At 54.3% G+C, this 27,209-nt stretch overlaps 1 protein-coding gene across 10 annotated transcripts; it reads left to right on the top strand.

Moving 5' to 3' along the window:
* Positions 1–71: 71 nt before the first annotated feature.
* On the top strand, positions 72–26,676 carry NOM1 (nucleolar protein with MIF4G domain 1). 10 transcript variants are annotated; one of them, XR_010842023.1, is made up of 12 exons: positions 72–1,064; positions 2,582–2,706; positions 3,385–3,580; positions 7,463–7,786; positions 9,376–9,486; positions 10,209–10,376; positions 10,963–11,084; positions 11,891–12,023; positions 12,488–12,619; positions 12,744–12,859; positions 14,321–14,430; positions 14,743–15,011. XR_010842023.1 is itself a non-coding variant. In XM_067041748.1 (12 exons), the coding sequence occupies exons 1-11, from the start codon at positions 126–128 to the stop codon at positions 25,810–25,812; spliced, it is 2,490 nt and encodes an 829-aa protein (XP_066897849.1). In that variant the 5' UTR covers positions 72–125; the 3' UTR covers positions 25,813–25,850; positions 26,471–26,551. The 10 variants fall into 10 exon arrangements, 7 of the variants coding, with proteins under 7 accessions (XP_066897849.1, XP_066897848.1, XP_066897847.1 ...); XR_010842021.1 differs by lacking the exon at positions 14,743–15,011 and adding an exon at positions 12,957–13,082 and having other exon boundaries at positions 2,579–2,706; positions 14,321–14,408; XM_067041748.1 differs by lacking the exons at positions 12,744–12,859; positions 14,321–14,430; positions 14,743–15,011 and adding exons at positions 24,434–24,522; positions 25,665–25,850; positions 26,471–26,551 and having other exon boundaries at positions 2,579–2,706.
* The last annotated feature ends 533 nt before the right edge of the window (positions 26,677–27,209 follow it).

The raw sequence follows: 27,209 nt of genomic DNA, 5'->3' as shown, positions 1-27,209 counted from the left end.
CGCACAGCGCGCCGCTCTCCGCCCGGAAGTCTCGCCCCGACCGGAAGTCGCCCGTCGGCGCGTCCCGGAAAGTAGCGGCGTCTACGAGAGCTGCAACCGCGTTCCCGAGTGGCTGCTGGGGATACATGGCCCGCGGGAAGCGCCGAGCCGGGCGGGGGCCGCGCCGCGGGCCTGGGGGCGGCGGGGAGGGGGCCCTGAAGCGGCTAAAGCTAGCAGTGGAGGAGTTCGTGCAGGCGACCTCGGAGGGCGAGACTCCCGGCGGCCGCGAGGGGCCCCGGGCTCAGGGACGCGTGCGCCCTGGCGGGAGGAAAAGCCGCAGGGAGCTGAGGAAGGAGAAGCGGCACCTGAGGAAGGCGCGCCGGCTCCAGAGGACGGCCGGCCCCGCGCACGGCCCAGGCGGCGGCGGAGCCGGGGGAGCGAGCGGCCCCCGGGCGGAGGCGACGCAGGAGGAGGACGGCCAGCCGGCCCCACGGCAGGCCTCGCGGCCGTCCGAGGAGCTACGACCTCCCCCGGTTCCGACCAAGGCCGGCCAGGCCCAGGCCAGGGGTCCACTGGGTAGGACCAAGGCCCCCGCAGCCGCCGCCGCTGCCCGGAAACGGGCACTTCTGGCGGCCAACGAGGAGGAGGACCGAGAGATCCGAAAGCTGGAGCGGTGCCTCGGCTTGAACAAGCGCAGAAAGAAGGGCGACGGAAGCTCCGTGCCTCTTAGCTTTGCCCGCGATGGACTCGACTACGTCCTGGGAGCCCTGGACTCTGGGAGAAGTAGCGGCTGGTATGAAAGCAGCAGTGAGGAGGCGGAGGAGGAGGATGCGGGACAGACACTCCCCGAAAGTGACTCCGAGGACGAACGGGAGGAGCAGGATGTGGAAGCCGAAGGCGAGCGGGAAGCAGACACGGGAGCGCAGAGCGAGGAGGAGGGCCCTCAGGGTGTAGGAGGGGGGCAGCTGGAAGCCGGAGGAGCGGAAGGGAGAGCGAAGGAGAAAGGGAGGAAAAAGGGAGTCCGTTTTGCCGAAGATGAAGAGAGGAGTGAAAATTCCTCGGAGGATGTTGACGCAAACGATAAGGTATTAGATTGTGAACAATCTGAATCCCCTGGGATTTCCTTCAAAAAAACGGCTGGGGGGCAGAGAGAGCTTGGGACAGAAGTGACACAGTTGATGTATTGATAATTGTTTGAGCTGAGTGTGGGTCTGTCGAGTTCTTTAAATGTCCACAATAAAGAGACAGGGAGAAAACATCCCTAGAGACCTTTCTATCCCAGGGACTTACCGGCCGTTCCCACCGTTGTCCTAAGGCCACATCCTCACTCGGTTTACTGCCTCAATCTCCAAACCTGACTTTGACTCCCCTCCCCCAAGCTTTGTTCCCACCTCCCGTGTACCCTGGGGACTCCTGCAACCCCTGAGTCACCTCTGCCCACACCTAGTCCTTTTTCTGTTCAGCTGCTCCTGGAGTGGATCCTTCTAAAACACAGAACTGATCAACGAGACTCCCTTGGATAAAGTCTCACACTGACGACCGGGTTTAGAACCCACAGCAGAGCAGACAAGGCCTCACACGCTGGCCCCTTGCCTCTAAAAACAGCTTCACCTCCACGGGCACCTTGAAGGCGGCTGTATGGCATTGCTTGCGTTTCCTTCTCCACTTCTCACCATTTCACCCTTCTGCCTCTGAGCGTATTATTTCTTCTGTCTGCAAGACCTTTCCTCAGTTTCTCACTGTTTGTGTTTATCTGTTAAGGTCAAACATCTTTGGGAATCTTTTCCTGTCCTGAAGGATATGAAGCATCTTTCATTTCTGTCCTTGGTGCCTTAGCCCCTGGCACTCTGAGCAGTGCCCAAGTGCTATCAGTTCCTCTCTTAGCACTTTAAGTTTTGACTATTCCCAAGTCTCTTTCACAGCCTGTGGAGGTGTAATTGACATACTAACGGGTGTCTCAAGATTAAGTTTCTGTGTATGAAAATGTGCTTTCTCCAGCTAAGCTTAAAGCCTGACAGCAAGGATCATGCCTTACAAATGTCTGTCTCCTAAAGGCTTGTCAGGGAGCGCTGGTCGGTGGTAATGACTTGTAATCCTCTCAGTTGAAAATCTAGGAAATAGTGAGCAGTGGGTTCATTTTGATTTTATCATGGAAATTTAGATATTGGTTTTGACAGGTTTGAAGTTACTTTGGACCGCTTTTTCTCCAAAACTGGTGCTGAATTTAATTTAGGTGTTTGTGTGCTGCTGTGCCTACTGTGAACTGAGGCTGGCAGAAGTGTAGAATACAGGGTTCTGGCGGGGTGGGGGCGGGGGGGGCGCAGCCAGGTCCGAAGAGTTACAGAGGGAAAAGTAAGGTGATGAAACGTAGTGTTGATGTTAATGTACATGGTGACGTCCATCGTCCTGGCCGTGGCGTGCTTGTCCAGGACTAGAGTGGGCACTCGCCAAATAGCTGACGTTCATGGAGCAGCAGCACTCGGTAGTGACAGCCTCTCCCAGTTCTTGGGAATTTAATGTCTAAGTGTGAGTGTAGCAAGGGGAAAGGTGGCGTGTAGTCATTGTACTTTTTTTTGTAATTTATTTCTGTCCTTTCAAGCAGAGTCTTTGTGAAAATGGTGGAAAGTACATCCCACCTCACGTGAGGCGAGAAGAGGAGACAGTGGATGCCCAGAAAAAGGAAGAACTAGAGAGGCTCAAGAAACAGGTCAAAGGTCTGATTAACAGGTAATCTCGAGACAGTGTATTGTGTCACTTCAAGAGATTGTCTCTTTTTTAAAAGCACAGGAATGGTTCTGGGAATTAAACCAAAGCCTGCATTGCCTTTTTTTTTTCTTTTTTAAATTTCTTTTTAGTTAAAACACTCTTCTTGGTGCATCCTGGAATTTTACCAAACATGCCATTTGATGTTCAAAGTTAGCACAGCTGCAGTGCATATACATCCTCCCATCCCCACCCAGTACAGCCCTTATCTCCATGTTAGGAAATAAAAGATTTTTGTGCCAGCAGAAAATGGAAAAGTTGGGATTTTTTCCACCAGTACATACGGACGTGCTAACGATGGTTCCCTCCCTCTGCCGGGGGAGATCGGGTAAGGATATCAGTGGAATATCCTCATCACAGTCTCTGTGGTCTTGAAGGGAATCCTTCACGTGCCTTACTGTGGCCGCATTTCAGCTGGAAGGACAGCAGTTAATGTTATTTGAAGATTCCAGAAGATTCCGTGTTATGTACATATATACTGGATTGTTGGGACAGGATAAGAATTGTTAGTGGGTCAAATACATACCCAAGAGAGGATCTGCTGGAAGTCTTAATAACTTTTTCAATTTTTTTTAATTGAACTAAAAAAACAGTTCTTGATTTGAAACGGCACCGTTCCTCTGTCTTTCCAACTGTCTGCAGGCTGAGTGAGCCGAACGTGGCCTCCATCAGTGGCCAGCTGGAGGAGCTGTACATGGGCCACAGCAGGAAGGACATGAATGACACTCTGACGGGCGTCGTCCTGAGCGCCTGCGCCCCGGACGCGGCCATGCCCGCCAGGCTGGTGATGGAGCATGTCCTCCTGGTCAGCATTCTTCACTGCACAGTTGGCATCGAGGTAGGGCTGCCCCTCTCCAGCCATTAGCTGTCCAAGTGCTACTTGTGTCAGTGATCAGCTGACAGGGCTCAAGGCCACCTTGTCTGTATGGTGTCGCATCCTAAACCACACTCGGCAGCTGCGTGATGTTGGCCAACTTCTGCTTTTGCGCTCGGTCCCTCCTGACACGGCCTTATTGTCTGTTAGTTCTGTCCCTCCGAACTGACATCATGGACTTGCCTTCCTCTTCTCTGTATTCCCCACAGTAACAGGGACTGTTTCAGGTGTTCAGAGCACAGGGCTTTGTGTTGGGCGAGAGGCCACCGGAATGTGAGGTAAAACTGGGCATGAAGCGAGGGGACACGTGACAGTGCCTGGGCTTGGAGCCTCAGTGCCCCTGGGTGGGCCACAGACCTGCCCACCCACAGACCTGCTCGTGTCTGTGAAGTGGGGCCTTTGTCAGGATTCAGTGGACAGCGTGTCTAAAGCGTCCTGTGCGGTGCCTGGTACCCAGTAGGTGCTGCTGAGGAAACAGCATACCCGTGCCATCTGGCCCGCCCCATGTTCTTGGTCCTTGGTCTGTGACCCTTGTGTTGGCATCAGGGAGGCCCACCTCGTCCCGGGTCCTATTCTGCCTCCTCCCACAGTGAGATCATAACCTTCCTGGTCAGCATCCACGCCCTCCGTGGGGCTGCTTGCAGGGCTGTTGAGGGAAATCGGTCTGGTTACAGGACTTGACACTAAGGTAGACGCATGAGTGAGTGAGTAGGCCAGTGAGGTGTAATTTTCCAGATGACCTTTTTATCGACCCGAGGACTTGACGAGCCCGTAGGACCTTTGCGCGGGGCAGCGTCTTTTAGCGGCGGTGTTGAGCTTCTCTGCCTTCGGATCGCCCTCCTGCCAAGAACAGGCCCCGGCAGCAAAGTGGCACTGCCAGTCTGATCCCCTGGGGTGAGTCCTCGGGACTCCCAGCAGGATGAGCGGGGCAGGTATTTATTTAGCCCCACTTTGCAGACGCAGCAAAGCCCCTGAAGGCCGTGCTGTCCCCCGGATCGCGGGCTGTGGACTGTTCCCGGGGCCTTGCCTCCCCTCTGCCGCTGCGCTCTGCACACTCCTCCCACTTCTCTAGGACTTGCTCACAATTATGGTCTTGAAAACCCGTTGCGGTCTTACAGAGTGGGCCTGTCCGGGGCTTACTTTAAAGAGCACAAACTTTCCAGAAGGGCTTCTCCTTCCGTCTGCTAGAGGCTCAGCAGTGAGGGCAGTGCTGGCCGGGGAGACCAGCCACCTGGTGACCTGCCTGCCCACCCTCCCCTGGGGGCTTGGTCTGCTGGTTTCACGGCTGGGAGTGTGTGCAGCAGCCTGGCCTGCAGGGAGTGCTTGTTAAAGTTAGTGCTTGTGAGCCTCTGCGTGGTTGGGGTTCCGCCTTTCCTCCCACCGCAGGCTCCGTCACCCTCCCTAGAGAAACCTCTGAGCCGCGCTTTGCTCCTCTAGCCGAGGTCACATTGTAAGAACTTTCTGTCAAAATTTTATTGAAATGTATTTTTTTTTATTTATTTGGCTGGGTCGGGTCTTAGTCACAGTACGTGGGATCTTCACTGCAGCACGCGGGCTTCTCTAGTTGTGGCGCAGGAGCTCTAGAGCACGGGCTAACTTGCCCCACGGCACGTGGGATCTTAGTTCCCCGACCAGGGATTGAACGCACATCCTCTCCATTGGAAGGCAGGTTCTTAACCACTGGACCACCAGGGAAGTCCCAGTGGGAACTTTGAAAGATGGCAACTCTGAGACCTCCTGGGCACAGGGAGATGAGGACAGAGGAGGGGGTGTGGGCCCCGAGACCTCTGAACAACAAACTCGCCTCAGCTACTCTGCACCAGCTGTTCAGGGAGTTGCTCTTCTGGCGTAATTGTTTGATTTCTAAGGGCTGTGAGTCCCTTCTCTTCATTACAAGGCATGATGGAATCACTGGATCCCGTCCTAGTGCCCTGTGACGGCCACGATTCATTCAGTGCCATTATAGGCTGTCCTAGTGCACCCCTGGTCCTCCTGGACCACCCCGGAGTACTTGACAGTCAAAACGGTTTCAGTACAGACGGCGTTTCATTGAGGTACAGGAAAGGCTGTAGACCCTGCCCGCCTACACAATATCAGGAATCCCCTGCATTTGAAAATGTGAGATCAGTGGTCCCATTTCTCACTTAAACCTTCCCTGACAGCGTGAGGGACAGCTGAAGCGGTCATTCCAGGGCAAATCGTGAGGGGACTTCAGCCGGCAACAGCCACTAAAACTGGTGCCAGAGGATGCTGAGCTGCCCAAGCTCTGGCTGCACTGAACTTCTCTCAGGCCTGTGATGCGAAAAGCATCCTCGCAGGGATCCATGCAAAGAGGAGCGTGAGTTACAAAGCCGCGGTGTCAGTCACTGAATTGCTCCTGAGTCGTTGGAAAAATCAAAACTCAGGTCTGTGCAGATTCCTGTTAAAATCCCCAAATCTGAGTTAATTTATTTGCTTAAATTACTTGAGCAAGGTGAATGTTATTCCTATTTTTAAATGCTCTACTGTTATATTTTATTTTGAAGACATTAAATGGAATCTATAATTTTGACTGGTTTTGATATGATTAAATAATTCCATTTGTGTGATTGAAAACATACCTGAGCATATTTTATACCTGAATTTTTCTTGATGTCCGCAGAATTCTAATTTCTTTTTTAAAGTTGTATTTGAATGTAATATAGTGGTCATGATAGGAGGGTGTATTCCTTCAGGTTTATCTTTAGAGAAGAGGCTTGATTTGGGAGTTAATAGGTTAAAGTTGTTTATTCTCAGGTCTTCTGAAACTAAAGAACACATCCAGTCTGTCAGAGCTGCCTCTGAGAAGTCACTCTTTCCTCCTGCCGATCTGGTGCCTTTCTCTGGACTCCTGTAGCCTGTATTTTGTTGCGATTTGGCAGTGACGTGTGTGTATTTTCCTGCGACAGCCTGTCCGGTTGATCTCATACTCCCCCGGGATTTTAACTACCACTCCTGCTTCTATAAGCAGCCCTGCCCAGGTGTCCTACGGTTCAGGCTTTATAAGGCTTTGTTTTTTTCCAACCTCGTGTCTTGTGGGCTCTCAGCTCCCTGACCAGGGCTTGAACTCGCGCCCCCCGTGTTGGGAGCGCGGAGCGCTAACCGCCGGGCGGCGGGGAGCCCGCAGGTTAAGATGGCCTCCCCAGCCCGCACCCCTGCTCCCGCTCACGGGTGAACCGGCCCGCCAGAAGCTTGGCCAGCTGCCCTTACGCAGAAGGTTGGTCTTTCCCATCCAGCTAGTGGCCACACCCTCTGGTTCTGTCGCTGGGTGACTCTCGGGCCCGGTCCGCCTTCGAGGGTCCAGCACGGCTGCGGTGATCCGCGTCCCCGTGTCTCAGCTGGAGAGTCGCCATGGCTCCGCCACCGCCGGGTGCCTGCTCCCGTCTTCTCCCTCCAGGCCCAACCAAGCTGGAGAAGTGAGCCGTGTTAGGTAGTAGTGCATTTTTAGAGATACGGACGTGTCCTTAACATCCTTAACGATTTCATTTTTCCAAGGAACCAGAACGGCTGCTGGCCAGAAACAGCACCTCGTTGATTTTAAGGACAAGAAGGTGCCCTTCGAGGGAAGGTGTGCGCTGGGCACCCTGCTCTGCGTAGCGCGTGGTGTGGTGTTTGCCTCTGTAAAGCACTGGGCGCTCAGGCTCGTGTTTTTAGAGGTTTTGCCCTGCTGGAGTTCGTATCCTGCCACATGTACATTTTATGTGTTTGCTTTTAAATTACTAATTCTTTCAACATGCGTTGAAGTTAAAAGAAGAAGGACCCCTGAGAATGACCTGCTCACTTGATTCTTACACGTTTGCAGTAATGTTTTTTCTGTTTTTCATCCAGGTCGGTGCGCACTTTTTGGAGGCTGCGGTGAGGAAGTTTGCTGACGTCTACAAAAGCGGATGTGACGGGAAAGAGTGTGACAACCTGTTCGCCATCATCGCCCACTTATATAACTTCCACGTGGTGCAGTCTCTCCTCATCTTTGACGTTTTGAGAAAACTTATTGGAACTTTCACAGAAAAAGATATTGAACTGATCCTGTTAATGCTGAGAAATGTGGGCTTTTCCTTGAGAAAAGATGACGCTTTGTCGCTTAAGGAACTGATCTCTGAGGCCCAGGCCAAAGCCAGCGGGGCAGGCGGCAAGTTCCGGGACCAGACCAGGGTATGAGTGCATCACCTGACCTGCTTCCTAACCGCCTAAACGCTCACACTGACCAGAACCTAAACATGAGTATCTGGGGTAGATACTGCGTTTCGTCTCCTAATGATCCCTGTTATCTTCTCCCTCATCTGGTTTTGTGGCTTCATCTTCAGGGTGTGAGCGAACCTTGTGTCTGTACTGTTGAGAACTTAAGAATCGATCTGTTTAACATTCAGCCATTCAGAAGAGGTTTACTGGGAAGGCAAGGGGCGAGGGGATCCGCCCGCTCAGCCTTCTGGCTCTTCCACTCGGCAGCGAAGGGACCAAGGCTTCCAGGCCTCGGTTTCCCCGTCTGGAAAGTAGGGCTCATGGTGGCTACCTCATTTGCTGGTCTGCAGACTGAGGGGCACGGGAGAGCCATGGGAACCTCTGGGCGGGGCAAGGGCTCATTTGAGGAAAAAGGAAAGCGTCCCTGTGGGGAGGCATCAGGGCGCAGGGCAGGGCCGGCCTCGGGGCCTCGTAAACCTGGCAGGGAGCTAGGATTTTATCCCAGAGGCTCGTGAAGGGCTCTGGGCGGGTTTTCATGCTGAGGTCACTTTGGCTACAAAGTAGGAAAGAGAGAGAAGCCACCTCAGGGGTTGGGGTGATGATCAGCAGAGTTGCGGTGGACGTGGGTTTAGGATGTAGAAGTGGTCAGACTTGGTGGGGGGAAGGGGAGAGATGGAGGGGTCAGAGGTCACCCCAGGTACCAGCTTGGGCCTGCAGGTGGGCGGTAGTTTGTTCAGGAGACACAGACTGGACAGGAAGACTAGCCCATTTTTGAAATGCTGAGGTGAGGGCTCGGGTTAGCTGTGAGGAGGGAGGTGTAGGCCGAGCCCCCTGAGGGTCCTGGGGGCCGCAGAGGTGGTGGTGGAGTTGCTGTGTAAGGGGGCGGGTGCGGCTCCAGGTGGGAGAGGAAGATCAGGGGGGCGGGTCCCAGCGAAGACCCTGTCCCTGTGTTGAATGCTCAGGGGTCACGTTTAAAACAGACACGGCAGACACAGGCATTTGGCTCGGGCTGGACGGAAGCTGGAGGAGCTGGGCTGGGGAGTGACTGGGTGGGTTTGGAGTCCTTGAGGGCGTATGGAAACGTCCTAAAACTGATCGTGGTGACGGCTGCACAGCCCCGACTGTGCTTAGTGGACGCTTGGCATGTGAGTTATATGTGTCTCAGCTGAAGTGAACGTTGCGGGGAATCTCAGACGGGGTCTATGGGAAGTCTTTGTGCTGTTCTTGAAAGTCTTCTCTAAGTACGATGTCATTTCCAGTTTAAAAGTTAGAAAAGCAAAAAGGCCAGGAGCGGGAAGAGGTTGCAGACGCGGTGGGGAAGGAGGGTGACTGAGACGGGGGCCGGTGGGGGTGGAAGGGCGCACGGCCTGGGCGTATTCTCGGCCTGTGGGGCCGGGGAGGGATTTCTGTTCCCCCGGGGAGCCCTGGGCGGCAGCTGAGGTTGGTGCGGCCTCTCCCAGAGGCACCCCTGCCCCGTCCTCAGCGGCGGTGTCTTTCTCCCCACGGTGAAGCGTCATCGGTTCCCGGCATTTGAGACAATGGCTCTTCCCGTCTGTCTCCAGGTTCGCTTCATGCTGGAGACGCTGCTGGCCCTGAAAAACAACGACATGCGGAAGATCCCGGGCTACGACCCCGAGCCCCTGGAGAGGCTGCGGAAGCTGCAGAGAGCCCTGGTAGGCACCCTCCTTCCCGGCCGCCTGCGCTGCCGGCTCTGCGCCAACCCCGTGAAGTTCCGGAGGGCGGTGGGGCCACAGGTCAGGTGCCCGCCCAGTTAGCGGGGGTTCCCAGACGTGAAAGGCAACCGCACGTTTCTGTGGGGTGACCCTCCCTGTAAGCTGCGTACAACCCACACTGAACCCTCCGCCGCGCCGGAGAATCGCGGGAGGACCTCTGATCACTTTGGAACAGGGCCTGGGCCAGGGTCCCGCCAGGACCAGGGAGGCCAGCCTGGGGAGTGGGAGCTCGTCTGTTTAAGCTCCCCAGATCTTCTAAGCGTGGGGCCCCCGGGTGAGTCCTTCGGCCCGGACACCGGTCAGACCCAGAGTGGCCGCCTCCGGCAGGTCCCAGGCCCCTGCTGGTGGAGTCCTCACTGCCGGCCCTTGGGGCGCACCTCCTGCCTGAGTCTGAACCTCTCTCCCCACCCCCGCCCCATGACAGCTGTTGTAAGACAGGTGTTGTGGGCGATAGACCCACAAAGCCCAAACACATACACTGAGAGTTTACCTCGAGCTTTGGCATTATTCCTAACCGGTTAACCATCCCAGCTGTCAGTGAGTGACCCATCACAGCTTTCATGCACCAGAAACGCTGTTATCTGAGCTGGGAAGAGCCAGGGTCGATGTTCCCCATGTTCTGAGCTGCTGTGGCCTCCACTGGCTGCCGTTTTCTCAATCAGCTGCGGGGCGCTGGCTCAGGGACAGAGACTCAGCTCCGCGTCTCCTGGGACAGCATCCTGAACGCCGAGCGGACCGGGCGCTGGTGGATCGTGGGGTCGGCGTGGAGTGGCGCCCCGATGATCGACAGCGCTCAGCAGAGGACCCCGCGGGGGCAGCTCACGGGGACGGTACGTGGCGCGTGCTCGCCACCGCCAGGCGTGTGACCGGTGTCCCCATGCAGCTTTCCCTCGGTTTATTTGAAGACCTTATAGAAATGGCTACTGCTCTGTGATATCATTTAATTCCATTTCTGTTATTTCCTTTGAACGTCTCAAAATGTTAGGAAAGGGACTTAAACGTTGAGTGGAGAGAGGGGAACGCAGGACGATCACTCAGTCGTCCTGGCCTCCCGCCCTGCTGGCTGTCCTGGCCCCCTCCCCCTGGCCGCAGTGCTTACCTCTCTTCATTCCGCTGGTACTTGGTTGGACTGGCAGAGCCACTGCTCCTGCAGAGCCGCCCAGATCAAGCGGTTTTCTCCTCATGGGCTTGCTTTGCCTCTTGCTGGTTTTCCTTTGTGGGGGTGCCGGGGGGGTTGCTCAAGAATAAAGGTTCCGCATTTACGTACATGTATTTATGCATACCTTACGGTTAGCGTTGGTTCAAGCCGCAGAATTACACATATTACTTCTTAGAAACTTAGTAACTACGCTAAACCAAAGAACAACTTTCACTGAAACGTCTGTATGATCTACGCCCGGTCGTCCCTCTTTCCAGGTTAGCTCAAAGATACTGGAGCTCGCCCGAAAGCAGAGAATGAACACCGACATCAGGAGAAACATATTTTGTACAGTTGTGACGAGTGAAGACTTTCTGGACGCATTCGAGAAGCTCCTGAAGTAAGCCTGTGTGCGAGCCTCTGCTCTGTCGTTGAGTCGGCTGCCACGTCGTGGAGGCCGGGGCTCCGCCCCTTCCCACCTGCTGCCCCGAGCCACGGGCTGCAGTCCAGCTCCTGCTAACTGACTGCTGGTAGCTCCAGATTAGGACAGTTTATGATCTGTTTTGATTGGAAAAAATCAGGTGACCACCTGACAGTTCCCAGTGGCTGTTGTTTGTCATGAGTTGCTTAAAACCTTCCTGTTAAAGTTGTCTCTGATTACGTCTAAATTAAACTTCCTGTTTAATTTAGTTGTAATTATGTTACAACTTCTACGATTAGTTGTAATGAGATTGAAAAGCATCTGTGTACAAAGTACGTCTAAAAAGTCTAATAATGAGTTTTCCTTTATTTGCTTCAAATTCAGAAGGAAATGCAGGGGAAATGTTGTAGGACTGCGAATCCTTGTCCAGAGTCAACATTATGCACTAAAAGGATGGATCTTACTGTGTGCAAACCAGACCATACGTTTTAGAAAAAAGAAAGAACAGGAAGGGCCCACAGCTGAGGCCCTGTTCCTTGTCGGTCGGTCGCCAGTGACAGGCCTTTGCAGAGCCTGGGGTCACCTCATTCTGCCACGTTGTTGGAAAGCCCTGAGGCCACAGGCTGGCTCTGGGCCTGGAGCTCCAGCCCTGCTACCCGACCCTGTCTGCTCGGCCCACTGAGCCAAACTGCCAGACAGGATGGGTTCCTCTGAGAGATATCTGCCTTAAAGCCGTTAAAATTTGGCAAATTGAAGGTTTAGCCCTCACTCTTCCTGTCTTACAGGCTGGGGCTTAAGGATCATCAGGAGAGAGAAATTGTTCACGTCCTCATAGACTGCTGTCTTCAAGAGAAAACGTACAACCCTTTCTATGCGTTCCTGGCGGGCAAGTTCTGTGACTACGCGAGGAGCTTTCAGGTGACAGCTGGGAGGCAGGCTGCCTGTGTCGCACGCTCCTCTCTAACCACTCTGGCTGGCTCGGCCCACCTGGGATGCGGGCCCCGAGTCGGGCCACCCCGGCCCAGAGCAGCGTGCAGAGTGTGGGCGCAACCTGAGCTGTGTCCCCGTGCCACCTTTCCCTGTCACCAATGAGGGGTCACGACCCGCTTAATCGGCAAGTGCCTCTGGTTTATGCTGCACCGTCTTTTTCTAATGTTTCTGCTGATTTGAGGGAAAATCGTGCAATAGAAAGAAATTTCTGTGAAGCTATTTCAAACTACTGTAAATAGGAAAAGAGAATGTAGTTGTTTCTAGAAAGTCTTGGTTTTTAGGATATTTTAAGTAAATGAATAAGTACAGTACCTCTGGATTATATTTTTAGTGATTTATTCTAATAATTTGTTAAATTTTACCTTTTTTTTTTTTCCTTTCTTTTATATTAGATGACATTCCAGTTCAGCATATGGGACAAATTTCGGGACTTAGAAACTCTGCGAGCCACTCACTTCTCTAATTTGGTTCAGCTGGTGGCCCACTTGCTGAAGACAAAGTCACTGCCACTTTCCATTTTAAAGGTGCGTATAATGCGCGGGATGATTTGAAGCACTGAAAATGATAGTGTCCAGTTGAGCCTTGAGCCACGTGGGGGTCAGGGGCACCGACCCCCTGCACAGTCATAGTCTGAGTGTAACTTTACAGTCGGCCTCCGTATCCTGGTTCCACATGTGAGGATTCAACCAACTTTGGAGCGTGTGGTCCTGCAGTGTGTATTTAGTGAAAAAAGTCCTCCCGTAAGTGGACCGCACAGTCCGAAGGTGAGTTCAGGGGCCAGGTGTAATTCTGTATGCCTGTACCTTAAGAATATGCGTTTCCTTAGATCCTGACTCACCTGAAAACCCCTCTCATTATCAGACCATCATAGGAAATCGCCAGATGAGCACGCAGGGTAAATTTGCCTAGTAGCGCGAGGCGCCGTTACAGTTGTTTGCTCCTTTCCATGAATGAGTCTCTGGACTTGCAGTGCACGTACCGGCCATCGTGAGTCCCGCGGTGGCTGCGGCTCCATCGGGAAGGAGTGGGGATGTGGGAGCTGTGCTTCTGCTGCCCCGCCCTTGGCTGTGGCACACCCGTTAGAGCGGGGCATCCTCACCCCTGCCGAGTTCCCACGCCGACTCCGCAGAGACGATGAGACGCAGGTGCTCTGGAGGTGGTCCCGGGTGGACAGCGAAGCCGAGACGTGAGAGGCGAGTCGAGGTGGCCTGGACAGTAGGACCTTGGTGGCCTGGGGGTCCTGAGGGTGTGGACTGCAAGAGAAGCTGAGGGGCAGGGATGGCTGGGGGCCCGGCCTCTCGCCTTCTGCTTCCTGGTCCTTGGGACAGGCTTGGCTGCAGTGTCCTGTCTGTGTTTATGTATTTGTTCACCGGAGCGCCTGTCGAGGTAACTGCGTGTTCCTTAGAGATGTGCCCTTGGGTTTTGGCTACTGTACTGAAAATGAGGGTCAGAGCCTCATCCCACGTTCCAGAACTGCGGAGAATTTACAACACAGAGAGCTAGTGCCTGCTCCTTGCTGGCGGGGGCGGTCTTGCCTTCGGTTCACTTGAGTTTGAGCTCAGAATGGAACAGGATGTGGCATGTCCCTCAGGTGCGGCAGGTCCTAGAGACTCCTTGAAGCAGCCCGGCCCCTCCATACCTCACGGGGCTCTGGCTGTATGCAGCACCCGTGTCTGCATTTGGTTAACCAGGCTTTTGATGTCCTTTTACAGTTATTTAATTCGGCATAAGGTTGAAATTTATCCGTGTTGGTATCTGCAGTTCTGTCCTTGGATTTTATTCCTGCTGTATAGTATTCCACTGTATAAGTATACTGTGATTGTTATATGTATGAATTAGTCTCTTCTGGATCTAAATTGTGTGTGTGTGCGTGCGCACACATGTGTCTGTGTCTGTGTGTGGTTTTAATTAGGGGATAGTTTCTTTAAGGCACGGAGATGATCTACGTTTCAACTCCAGGAAGGAGATTCCTGATTCGCTAGGTACCCATCCGCCCCCTGGACCTGACTCAGCCCTGCCGAGTTGCTCTCACCAGTGGCGTGCACGCCCTGCAGCAGTGCACCAGGGCCCCACGTCAAACGACAGCTGTTCATTTTATAAAACTGGAAATAGCCTTAGTTAAGGGGCAAAGGGAGCAGTAGTTTTTTACTCAACCTATAGTCAGAAATCACTGCAGAGTTGGCTCAATGGTGTAACTTTATTATTTTCTATCCGGACTCTGTTAGGTCGTTGAATTCAGTGAATTGGACAAACCCAGAGTCCACTTTTTACGAAAAGTGTTACATATGCTGCTCATGGAAACGGAAGTTGAAGACCTTGGTTTAATTTTTGCAAGGTTTGTTCCCAGCTCTTTCGATAAAACATGTGGAAAAGAGGAGAGAAATTGTTTTCACCTGTGTTTTATAAAAGCAAGTTTGTTGTACTTACATGTAGCTTTTCAGTTTTAATTTTAATAATATCCTGAACATTAATTTGGGGAACATGAGACTTGACTGATAGCAAACAGAAAATGATTTCTGACTGATGGGGTATTAAGTTCTTACTTGAGAATTCTGACCAGATGGAAACCAGGTATGTCCCCCGCTTCGGGGTCCCTAGGGCTGAGACGGGGCCGGCTGGTCACTGACGCGTGTCTCTTCCTCCTCAGGGTGTCCGACAGCCCCGCGCTGGGCCTGCTGCGGGAGGGCCTGAAGCTCTTCATCAGCCACTTCCTGCTGAAGGGCGGGCAGGCCCACGGGGGCTCCGAGGAGGCCAGCGTGCTGCGGGAGAGAGCCGAGCTCTGCGTGGGGGCCCTGCAGGGGAGGGCGTCCCTGAGGCCGTAGCCGGGTCTGGGGGCCGAGGGGTGCTCATTCGCCTGTGATTTGGGGCTGTAGCACGGTCTGTCGTATTTAAAATACTCTATTTTGGTCCAAGGTTTTAAGGTATTTGTGTTTTGAACCGTCTTCAAATTACCTATATTTATATGTCTAGGAGGCGGGGGAGAGGGAGGGAGGGATGGGCCCCGGGCAGCGATGATGCTGTGGAGGGGGTGTGCCAGCGCCTAATTTTCTAATAGACAAAGTCAGCCTCTAGAGGGTGCAGTTACAAGGAAATGGATGGTGTTCTTATTTTCTTTTATGTATTGGTTAAAAGTTCAGAGACGGTCAGTTAAACATTCCTGAGGTTTGATTGATTGTTTCAAGTACTTGGAAGGCACGTGTTCTGGAAGAGTCAGCAGTTGACTCAGGCCTTGCAGGTGTGGGTGCAGCACAGCAGGGGGACGATCCTGGTTCCTCACCAGAAGTTCTGACTTGGGAAAGGACATCTTCTTTCCCGCAAGTGCCTGTCACTTAGACCCGTCGAGTCCAGGTGTGATGCACCTTCCCAAACAACTTGAAGTCACCAGACGGACACTGGACACGGCAGGTGCCGCCTGCTGAGCGGTGTTCTTGGGGTATAAATGCGCACAGGACAGAACCGCCTGCGAGGGATGAATGTTCAGGATGCACCTAAGGTATAGCGGCTCTCTCCCTCCCTCCCTCTGCTCATGGACAGAGAGAAAGCAGATGAAGCAACATGTTCATTGTTGGGTGAAGTTTATACACATGAAGTATATTTTTATAGTTTTTCCTTAAGTTTTAAATTATTGCAAAATAAACAGTTTTCATAAAGCATTCATAATGCAGAACGCATTCTTCAGAGGTCTAAAACGTTCCAATGTCTTTTCATGAAAATAATTAACCTGATTCAAATCACTTCTGCCTCTTTTGTGGAGAAAAAAAAAAAATTAATTAGGCCTTACTGTAGAGCAGTGACACTGCTTCTGTTGGTTTACTTCACTGGGGAGGTGCCCCTGGGTTAGCGGGAAGAGCCCGACGGGATGGCGGCAAGGCCCTGCTTGTTGACCGTGACCGGGGCCTGCGTCCTGGGCCTGGGCGGCAGTGACATCAGTCACGGAGGGCTCCGGGCACGAGGCTGCTGCGCTGTGGGCACAGACAGCGTCCCGGCCGAGACGGCACAGTGGGATCCTGTGCGTCCCCTTCAGGCGTTGCTTTTGGTGTGGCGGGGATTCAGCAGCCGACATTTGCTCTTGACTCGCAGTCTGTCTGTAAAATTCGGTTTCAGCTTTCCCAGTTGTGTGTGTGACTGTGGTGTCTCTGAATTACGTCAGCTCAAAGCCTGTCTTTAGGAGGACCCGAGTGAGAGTTGGGACTTGGTCGCTGCCAGCGTTTGCTGGGGGCCACACGTGGAGTTGAGCCCTGGGACAGCTTGAAGGGTTCAAAACCATCATTTAAGTTTGACAGGACAGGTCCTGGAGTCAAAGTGCACCAAAGAGTGATGGGGACAGCCAGCTATTCCCAGCGCTCGGGGACGGAGAGCTTCTCAAAGGACGTGACGGGACGTGATGTGCTCTTCCAAGAGGGGCTGAGGGGGCACTCGGAGGACACGAGGGCACCAGCAGGGGGTCGAGAGTACAGAGCCTGGCTGTGCGGGGCCCTGGGACCCAGGACAGACAGCAGGACAGGCACTTGCAACCTGGTTGTGAAGGACCACTTTCTCCATGCTGAGGAGTTGGGGATTTATCTGCTCAACCGTAGGAAGCCATCGAAGGATTATTGCCAAGGAAGTTAAATCATCAAAGTTGTGTTTTCAAGAATATTGCTGGACCAAGGAAGGTGGTGGATCAGCACGTGGGCAGGCTGGTGGCAGAGACCAGGTAGATGGTTCTTGTGACCTTCCAGGCAGAAGTGATGATTCCGCCCTGGGAGAGAAGCTGTGCCAAGGAAGACTCCTGGAGATGTTTCTGAGGGACATGCACCACCGGAAGTTGGTGCCTTACAATGAAGAGGTGGAGGGGCGGGGGTGGGGGGCAGTTTGGGACGCCCCCCGGTGGCTTGTCAACATTGGGATCGGGGTTGAGGGTGCAGACACACCACTGGAGCTGGGGGCCTGAGGGCTGGGGGTTGGAACCCCTCGAGGAGGCTTGAGTTATGAGGAGAAGGCCAAGACCAGGATGCTGGATGCGCCTGGCCTCCTGTGCAGAGCAGAGCCTGAGGGAGGGCCTGGAAACAGGCCCGGGAGTTGGGCTTGGGGATTATCCACCAGCAATTCAGACCCATCCGGGGGGCAGTAGCTCTGTAACGGCGGCGGCAACTTCAGGCAGCAACCATACGTGAACAAAGACGCTGTGAGCCTCTGGGGGCCTCACGTCTCCCTGAGTGCAAAGCACTTAGGGTGCACAAGCAGGTGCGTAGGGAACACCTCCACACACACGTGTCCAGAGGGTGTTATGAAAGGTCAGTAAAACTTAGATTTTCTTGGTTGGGAAAGTAATATTGGCCTGGGAATCGGGAGTTTTCTCTTTCTCACCCTTACGTTTCGAATCATATCATATTCTACATTGACAGAGCTGGCGGGAAAGGGGTCAAGTTCACAAGATGACATTTACCTTGAGTGGCGCTGAATAAATGATGAAAAATGATGTTTGCATGATAAGATGATGAAAGGGAAAATGGGGACCAGTTTTAAATGTTCTAAGCCTGCAGAGGTGACTTCAGAACACCCAGGCTGTGTGTGTTTGGAAAACAATGCCTTGTGTGTGTCCACCGGCCTCGGGAGCAGGGCGATTTTGACCTTGAGCACGTCCAAAGCAAGACACATCGCCGGGGCCTCTGGGGGTTATCGCGTCGGCACTTCCCCGCTCTCAAATACCCAGTGTGCAGGAGGTTGACCCCGCTCCCGCCCCCAGCGTGGTCTGCGTCCTTCATTCCTGCCCTGGGGAACCAGCCAGTGGTCCCTTGCCTCCCTCCCCTGTGCTGCACCACACCTGGGTGGGCTCCTGCAGACCAGAGTCGGGGAGGGGGCGCCCCTCGAGGGCCCAGTGAAATACGAAACCCGGGCGGATTCACTTCAGGCCGAGGTAAAAATGATTAAGAGCATTTAAATATTTTTTTCTATAGAAAATCGTTTAAAATTTGTTTTGATTATTTTATTTGATTATTTGTTTCATTTTACTTCGTCAGAAGTGTTTCCAAAGAAAGGGCAAATTCTTCCGCTCTTATTTTTTTCGTTTGCCCATTGTCAACACGTGCCACATTTGCTTTTTCTCTTCTTTCTATCGAATCCACATCCATTTATGCACACACACGTTTTGATGGCATCGATTGGAAGTACAGACATCATGACATTTGACTCCCGACCCCTCGTTCTCCATTACTTGGTGACGCCATTACCGCACCTGAGAACATGAGCATGCATTTAGTGACAGAGTCCAGCAGACACTTCCGTTTTCATACTGCCAGTGGTTCGAAACTCAATGTTCTATAGCTGTTTTCTTCCTAGACAATACATACAATCAAGGTTCAAACATTACATTTCCTTTTATTTCTCTTTCAGTATACAACACCCACCCCCATGTAAAATTTCTCACGAAACTGGGCTTTGAAGAGTCCTGGCCCGTTGTCACGACAAATCCTGGTGGGCTTCACGTAAACGTAGTTGGGAAAATCCCAGCCCGGTGACACTGGCGTCTCGGGACAGACAGTACAAAGCTCGCAACTGGCCACACGAGTTACAGTCGAGGCCGGCAGACCTCCCCACGGCAAGGGTACGTTTTTACCTTTGTAATTATTCAGGGAAATTAGTCACCAAAAGTTAAGGACGTCTTACAAAGGAAAAAGAAATGTGGCAAAACGTGTGTTTCCTGTTCCCACCAATATTTCGCCTAGTGGGTCAGGCAGGCATTAATGATCCTTGCCAGGATCGATTATTACTTGCAAAACGGTCCTTTTCTAGTCCTGTCATCCCTCCTACCTTATTAACTGGCATTCTTCTTTAAAAATGGGTCTTCTTGAGGCTTCCCTGGTGGCGCAGTGGTTAAGAATCCGCCTGCCGATGCGGGGGACACGGGTTCGAGCCCTGGTCCGGGAGGATCCCACGTGCCCAGGAGCAACTAAGCCCGTGCGCCACAACGACTGAAGCCTGCGCGCTTAGAGTCTGTGCTCCGCAGCAAGAGAAGCCACTGCAGCAAAGCGCACGCTCTGCAACGAAGAGCAGCCCCCACTCGCTACAACTAGAGAAAGCCCGCGCGCAGCAATGAAGACCCAATGCAGCCAAAGATAAATAAATAAAAATACATAAATTTTTAAAATGAGCCTTCTTATACCCCTCTCCCTTTTCCCGGGGAAGATCAGACTACCCGTCGCAAAACGACTGAAGCCATGACAGGCAAGTCTCCGAACGGCAGATGGCGAGACGCCACCATTGGCTGGGACAAGTGCACGAGACTGGTTCCCAGCAGAGCCTGTGCGGGGTTCGGGCTGGGGTGGGGCCCGTGCTCTCAGATTGGTGACCCATTCTCCTGCCTGTCGGGGGGAGACCCTGCCAGGTGGAGGGGAGCCCCAGCTGCGCTGGCCAAGCTTCTGTAAATTCAGGTGTGGGGTAGAGTTTCGTAGTGCAGTTTTCTTGTTCGCTCCCTGAGCAGTCCCGCTTCGACTAGGTGATGGGGAGGCTCTTGTTGGCCTTGCCCATTGGTCAGTCACAAGGTGTAGAAGGGCTGAGCACATAGAGCCCGGCCACTGCTGGCACCAGCCCAGCTCCAGGCCAGCCTGCTGCCAGCACACAGCAGTCACTGCTTCTCTGAAGTGCTCTCACCCATAAAATGTATTTGCCGTCGGGGTTTTCTCTAATTGTTCAAGTAGGTCTGTGAGTGCCTGGAGTGGCCGCGGCAATTTCTCTAAACTCAGGATGAGTTCAGTCCGCACTACTCTCGTTTCTCTTCTCATGGATCCTTAATCCTGTCCATGCAGAAGAGTAGGCAGGGTGACCAGCTGTCCTGGTTTGTCACCGCAAGGGCACAGCTGCCAAGAGGTCGGTGGGCAATGGGTGCGGGGAGCAGCACCGGAAAGCAGACCCGCCATCTGTGCAACAGCCCAGGGAGGCTCCCAGCAGCAGCTCCGTGTCCGTGTCTACGCTCGCGCCCCCCCACCCCGTGTCTGCATCAATAACCTGACCAAAGAAGGCATGCTTATCAGTTTTGCTGACAGCCTGACCTCGGCAGGAGTAAGGGCGCTTCTAACTCTAGGAGTCTGCAATTTTACGACCTATGATGAGCTTTGTGTCCTTCAAAGGACCTGGCACTGTGTCCGGGTCAGTCACCGGGTAGGTTCCCGTCGGGACAAAGGAGGTGCTTGTTAATTGTTTGAGAGCAGAACCTCTCTCTCTGGCTCCCTCCCCCTGAAGTGCAAATAGGGGGTCTCTGAAGGCATTCTTCTTCCTCAACCCACGACTTCCCGTGAATATCGTTCTGAAGGTCTGAATTAGTATCTACTTTATAATTCTGAAACGCTGATGGGTAATCCAGGACATTTTTACTGTCTCTGGGGAAATTAGCCTTAATGAGAGTAGAACAAAGGTTGCAAAAAAGTACAAGGTGAAACCAAGGTGCTGAAGGCCAGCCCGGCTCCCAACATACTGGAGTCCAGCGCTTGCACAAGGGCGCCCGGCACCTACACACCTTAAAACCGAGGGCTAAGGTTATTTCTATCGCCGTCATTGCTTAATTTCGCCCAGGCTTGGCCAAAGCTCTGATTTCCGACAGAGCCAACTCCGAACAGATGCGCCCAAGGGCACAATTACCAGACGAGATGCAAAAACAATGCATGACGAACACAGATTTCCCAGTAAGTATTTATCCAGGGCTTACTGTGTGCAGAGAAGCAAGTTCACATGTCCACGGCATAAAGCACACTTAGTTAACCCATCGAAAATACAGTGTAATTACTTGAGGTTTCTTTTATCCTCGCCCGCGGACCTCTGCCTGGCAGAGGAAGGGGCACTTTGCAATCGTCCCGAGCCGGCCGGCCAGACTCAGAGCGGTCATGAGCACCCGTACGCGTTTTGACTTACATGGACAGTGAGCTTTTTTTAACCTCTCTGTTTCCTAAATCAGATTTAATAGGGCAGCCAGCGTCTGCTTGACTACTTTAGCTACTCTGCAGCTAGCTGATAAATCAGCGGCAGAGGCCGTGGCGTCCTGGCCTGGTGCCCCACAGCACGGCTCGGGCCCGCCCCGGGTCTGCCCTGGGAAAGTGACTCTGCCGGCCCCACCACGAACATCCCCCCAGAGCCGGGAAACAGAGAAGCCGAAAATACAAGATGGACTTCGGGGCGGGGCTCGCCGTTTTGTCCCGTGTGCCCTTGGCCTGTCCGCGCAGCACAGTACAGGGCAGCCGGAGTGAGGCCCGCATCCCCCGGGCTCGTGAGTGGCCTGGCCGTGCCGTCGGGGACCGGCGCGGGGACGGGTGCTTGGTCGAGTGTCTCTGTCCAGCCACCTCTCCTCTGGGCCTCGTCCTCCCTCCACGGAGGCTTGGCCACTCGGGCCTGGAAGAAGCCGGGTTTCAGGCCGGCGCAGACCTGCGCTTTCTCCCCGACGCCAGTGGGTTCCAGCCGCCTCCCCCTTGAGCTCCTGGCCTGGCTCCTGTGAAGCAAGTGGGAGGGGAAACAGCCTGCGTGAGAGTCGGTAGTGATCGGGCCACTGACTTGTACCCTGACGGCAGAGGCCAGGCGGGCCTGTCGGGGTCCCAGAGGGGACTCGCGGGGTCTCTGCTCCCTGCCCACCCTCCTGCCACCCAGATCTCCAGGCCTGGGGGGGCCTCGGGGGAGCAACTCTTCCGGCGGCCCAACGGGACCCCCAGCAGGGAGACCCCGAGCACGTCCCGGGTTGGGGACCCGTGCGACCGAGGGCTCCCTGCCTGCTGGGTGGGATAATAAAACGCTCTGTTACCTGTGTGCGAGAGGCCCGATAAAAGCAAAATATTATCACCCCCGCCGTGATTAGGAGGCATCTGGGCACCGGAGACTCGGTAACATTTATGAGTAAATATAATTTATTTCTGTTCTCTGATTATGAAGGTCACGGTGGTTTAACCCTGCTGGGACGGCCTCCGACTCATTATCTGCTCAAACAGAACTGGGAAAGAAAACACCGGCAGTCATTAAAAGCGAATTACTTTGTTTTATGAAGATAGGAGAGAGAAGGCCTCGCGCTATGGGGGCGCTGGGGCGCGCCGGTGGCCCCGAGGAGACCCCCCCAGCCCACCCTAGGAGGGGCCGCCGGCAGGAGGCTCCCAGAGCCGCCGCCAGGGACTCAGGAGGGTCACGAGCACCCCTGGTTTTTTCAAGCAATTTTGAAAAGCTGCCAAGAGCGCAGTGTGGCGATTCAGGTGTTTCCTTTACCTGTGAAAATCGGTAAAGGAAATAGGTCAAGGTAGCCGGAAGGATTTCTGAATTTCTGGTTTTAAACTTAGCAGAGGACTTTTTTAAAAAAAAATTTTTTATTGGAGTAGATTTACAATATCGTGTAAGTTTTATGCGTACAGCACAGCGATTCAGTTAGACGTAGACATAGATTCAGATTCTTTTCCCTTACAGGTCATTACATAACACTGAGTATAGCTCCTCGTGCTACGCAGCGGAGAGCTCACATTTTTTGGTGCACTGGTTTTACTTTTCACAGTGAGATGTTTGGCCTCTGACTACTACCGCTTCTCTGCTGGCTCCCTCGCCCTCAGGCTCCTGCCGGGGGGGAGGGGTGTCCCAGTCTGCAGCAGGTACTTGAGTCACATCTAGAGATGCTGGCGCCTGGGACGGGCAGCCAGGGGCATCGGGGAGAGATGGCGGAGGTGGCGATGCTGGGGCAGGTCCCTGAAGCATGTGTGTCCTGTGGGCAGCCTCGGCCGCAGGGGAGCTGGGCCAGGAGGACGAGAGGAAGCACTGAGCGTGACCCAGAGCCTTTGGCTCAAATGCCTGGGAGGAGAGCGGTACCTTTGCTGAGGTGGGAAAACCCAGCTTAATTTACTGGAGCCGTTTGATGTGCTCCTCTCTATACTGGATACAGTGGGAAATGCACAAAAGGACCCAAACATACTTAGAACAGGCACATTCACAGAGCTGGAGAGTAGAGGTTCCCCAGGGGAGGGGGAAGGGGTTTAGTGTTTAATGGGGACAGAGGCGATGAGACATTTGGGGGATAGATACCGGTGTTGGTACACAATGCTGTATGCATTTGGTGCGACTGAGTTGTACACTTACGAATGGTTAAAGTGATAACTATTATGTGTTTTTTGCCACACACACACACACACACACACACACACGCACACACGCACGCACACACACAAAGAACCAAAACAAATACCCAGGGCAGAGTTAGCTGTCCTCCAGTCCTCCCTCGGAATAGAACCCCCATTTTTAGCGAGGCCTTTGGACAAATGGAAATAAAGACTCACTTTCCGACCTCCAGCGAAGCTTAGCATGGCCATGTTAAGACTTCTCACCCTGGAGTTCCCTGGTGGCCCCGTGGTTAGGACCCAACACTCTCACTGCCGGGGCCCAGGTTCAACCCCTGCTCGGGGAACTGAGATCCCACAAGCCACGCAGCGCAGCCAAATTAACCAAAGAGGAAGAGAGACTTCTCGCCAGTGCAATGTCAGCGAAGGGGCCACACCTGAACCCCTGGGAAGGACACACACGCACCTGCCCTTGGTCGTGTTGGTCAGGATGTGGAGCCCAAGCCCTATCTTGAACCACAGAGGAAAAGCCACGAGATAAAGGGCCGTGGCCCCTGGGGGTCACGGCGCCACCAGACCAGCCCCTGGCAGCCCAGGTTTACAGGAGAGGAAATGAATTTCTGTCCGTGAAAGCCACTGTTCCTTTGGCTCTCCTGCCGCGCGCGGCCGGCCGGGTCCTAACTGATACGATAGCCTACACGGCCCTTGCACCGAAGCAGCTAACAGGCCAGCGGGCGCAGCCCACGGCGGTGAGAATTAGGACCCCACGGTTACCGACAGGCACGGCGGTCTGTGGACATCTCCAGGGCTCCTGGGCGTCTTGCCTCCAACCTGCTCCAGCCTGAGGCCCACGGCACGGGAAGCAGGGCTCTGCGAGTCCCCAAGAGAAGGGATCATGCTGGTGTGGACACAGGGTGGCTCTGGGCCCCTGTGCTGGCCGACAGGCAAGCCCAGGAGGGCGGCGAGTGGAGAGCGGGGACCCCACAGGTGAGAAGGCACCGGGCTCTGTGTGGGACAGGCTGGGGCGGCCCTGGGCCCTTCCCTCCCGCGCCGTGTGCGTCTCGACAGCCGCCCCGCGAAACAGGGGCCGCCGTTCCCCACTTGACAGAGGACCGTGGGGCACAGAGAGGTCAAGTCACTTGCCCCACGCCTCCCAGTCAGTCAGCGCCAGGATCTCACCCGCGCACTCTCACCCTGGCTCTTCCTCCCGGCTTCCTGTGAGTCCCCAGGAGTCTTTACAAAGCCTTCCTTCCCACCCTCACACCCCTACCCACCGCATCTTTTTCCCAGATTAGCCCGAGGACACTCACCGGAGCGCGCGGACCCGGGGTGCCCCCTGTGCCTTGTGGGTGTGGAGACCAAGAGCTGCGAGGACATTGGTTTGTTGAACTGTTCCCTGAGTCTGTATGTGGAGCCTGGCACGCGTTCAGCTGCCTCAGCCTCATCTCTCCCTGGGAGACCAGGACTGACCCGGTCCCCCTTTTACAGACGGGGACACGGGCACAGGGTCAAGGAATTTGCCCCGGCCACACACTAGGTGAGGCGGGATGCAAGCCCACGCTCTAGGGTCCCTGCCCTTCTCCACAGCCCTCTGCTCTGGGCACAGAACATTGGCGGGGAGGTGACAGGCCTGGGAGAAGGGACGGGACTCAGGAAGTGAGGGGGGGACGTGAGTCCGGTGGGAGGAACGGCCTCTGCAGGTGCGTGGAGACGGAACGCCCTGTGCGTGAAGGGAAGACACCCAAGCCCCAGGCACGTGCACAGGGCACCTGAAGTGCAGGAAGGCGGCACGGCCCACTCCCGGCCCTCGTGGCTCCGTGAGCTTCTGTGCCCGGGGTCAGATTCTCTAACACTGGCAGTGAACCTTTTATGTGAAAACTTTGGTTCTTCTCTTTTATTTTCTAGAGTGATCTTAAATGCCTGAATTATGAAAATTAAGAAATCACCACTGTACACCTAAAACTAATACAATTATGTATTATGATGTACTGACATAATGCTTTATGTCAATTATATCTCAGTGGAAAGAAAGGAAGAAAAAAATCACACATGTAATCTATTTCTGTCCCCAGGTTCCCACTTCCACCATGCACACGTGCATCTCTGTTTTCTGGAATATTTATTCTACCATCAGGTTTAGGAATATTTAGGAAAATTCACTTCCTGTGAATCAGGAAGTGAATATTTGATCGCTTGGACTCAGGATAAATATCCTCTACAGTTTTGTTTTTTAAAATATTTATTTATTTTTAATTTTGGCCACATAGGGTCTTAGTTGCAACACGCGGGATCTTTTGTTGCGGTGCATGGGCGTCTCTCTAGTTGTGGTCCATGGGCTCTCTAGTTGTGGCTCTCAGGCCCAGTTGGCCCGTGGCAGGTGGGATCTTAATTCCCTGGCTGGGGATTGAACCCACGTCCCCTGCATTGGCAGACAGATTCTTAACCCCTGGACCACAAGGGAAGTCCCCTCTACAGTTCTTAAAGGTCTCTAATTCTTGTCCTCCAACCCCTTTCAAGGCAGGCAGCTACAACCCGATTTCTCACATTCCCATCATGCACCAGAAGGTCAGAGTCCTGCATCCCAGGTGATGCTGAGAATGACGGGCCGTCCAGTGAGGACTGTGCTCAGGCTGTGGACCTCTTTCCTCCTTCACTCTTACTTTACCTGACCACCTAACCTCATGGATTCATGCACGTTTTACACTAGGTAATGCACGTATTCAGTGTCTGTTAGTCTTGTCTTTCTCTTCCCACTACTATGTAACTCCAGGAGGGTGGAGATTTTTGTCTGTTTTATTCACGCATGCATCGTGGCGCTCAGAACGGTGTCCATCAGAGAGCAGCTATTCTAAAACAGCTGGCTGAATGAATGCATGGTGGATGGATTTTCTGAGTTGGCTAATGTCTCTTTTATGGGTGAAAAGGCTGCAGTGTCACACAGGTGCCTGATCCGAGGGCACGTGGGTGGGAATCTGATGACACCCCCCCCACACACACACCTGGGGATAATCACCAGGATGAATGGAGCAGGGTGGTGAAAGCAATAAGCCTGGCTGCAGACCCACGGGGGGGGGGGGGGGGCGGGAAGAAACAAACACAACTTACATTCCCTTTACAGATTTATCTATTTAAAAAATCAAAGGCAAGCTTCACAGAGTTGGTGTCTCTGTTTTAAGAACATTAGGTGCGCGCGTCTCCTTAGAAGGACCGGCCCCAGAGAGACACCTGGCCTGTCCCCTAGGACGGACAAGGGAAAGCGGGCCATTCTGTCCTCGCAAGCCCCTGAGCCAGGACGACCCTAACTCTTCCTGTGTATCCTTTTTCAAGATGCTGTTTAATCACAGAAGAAAATATGCTTGGAAGCAAGGCTGTTAATGGAAAGGTGACCCCATACGAAAACCACCAGCATTTTAAGAGAACCGGATCATCTCGGAGCACGAACCACCGCAAACCGAGCCGCCTTCACCTCCCGCTCCCGGGATCCCCGTGGGGCATTTCGGGTGCGCCTTCCCGAGGCCCGGGCCGCGAGGAAGGGACGCCCCCGGGCGGCAGCGGCGCGGCGACGGGGCCGCGGCGACCCCTCGGGCTGGCGGGCGGCCCTCCCCTGCGCCCCCGGCCTGACCCCGCGCCCCCGCCCCGGCCGCCCGCCCGCCCGCCCGGCCGCGATAAGGCGGCGGCCCTTTGTTCCGCCCCCAGCTGGGTAAACCGCGCCGCCGCCCCTCGCCGCGGCCGCCGGCCGGGGTGCACCTTTGTCCCGCCCAGCGCCGCGGACAATGGCCCGGGGAGCCGCACATTGTCCGGCACCTTGTGTACACTCGGGGCGGCCAGGTGCGCGGCCGCGGAATGCAGGGTCGGCACGGGGCCGGCGGGTGGGGGGAGCGAGGGAGACCCCTTCCCCACGCCCCACCCCGCCCGCCTCCGGACCCCGCCTTCTCGCCAGGGTCCCCCCCGCCTCGGGGTGCGGGAGGGGAGGGGCCGGACCGCGTGCCCTGGATGGGTGACCCGCCAGCCCGGGACCCGCTCGCCCGGACCCCGGCCCAGACCCCGAGGGCTGGCGCGGGACGTG

This window comes from Kogia breviceps, chromosome 9, assembly GCF_026419965.1.
Source record: "Kogia breviceps isolate mKogBre1 chromosome 9, mKogBre1 haplotype 1, whole genome shotgun sequence".
Taxonomy (NCBI): Eukaryota; Metazoa; Chordata; class Mammalia; order Artiodactyla; family Physeteridae; genus Kogia; species Kogia breviceps.
Note: the sequence above shows the minus strand (reverse complement) of the source record. Positions and strands in the feature narration are given on the sequence as shown.

Bases quoted from the DNA above. Each gene is read 5' to 3' on its own strand.
- NOM1 (XM_067041746.1), top strand. From the start codon at position 126: ATGGCCCGCGGGAAGCGCCGAGCCGGGCGGGGGCCGCGCCGCGGGCCT. The intron at 9,487-10,208 runs GTAGGCACCCTC...TTTCTCAATCAG, and splicing joins GGAAGCTGCAGAGAGCCCTG to CTGCGGGGCGCTGGCTCAGG. The intron at 12,620-24,433 runs GTGCGTATAATG...TCTTTTTCCCAG, and splicing joins TGCCACTTTCCATTTTAAAG to ATTAGCCCGAGGACACTCAC.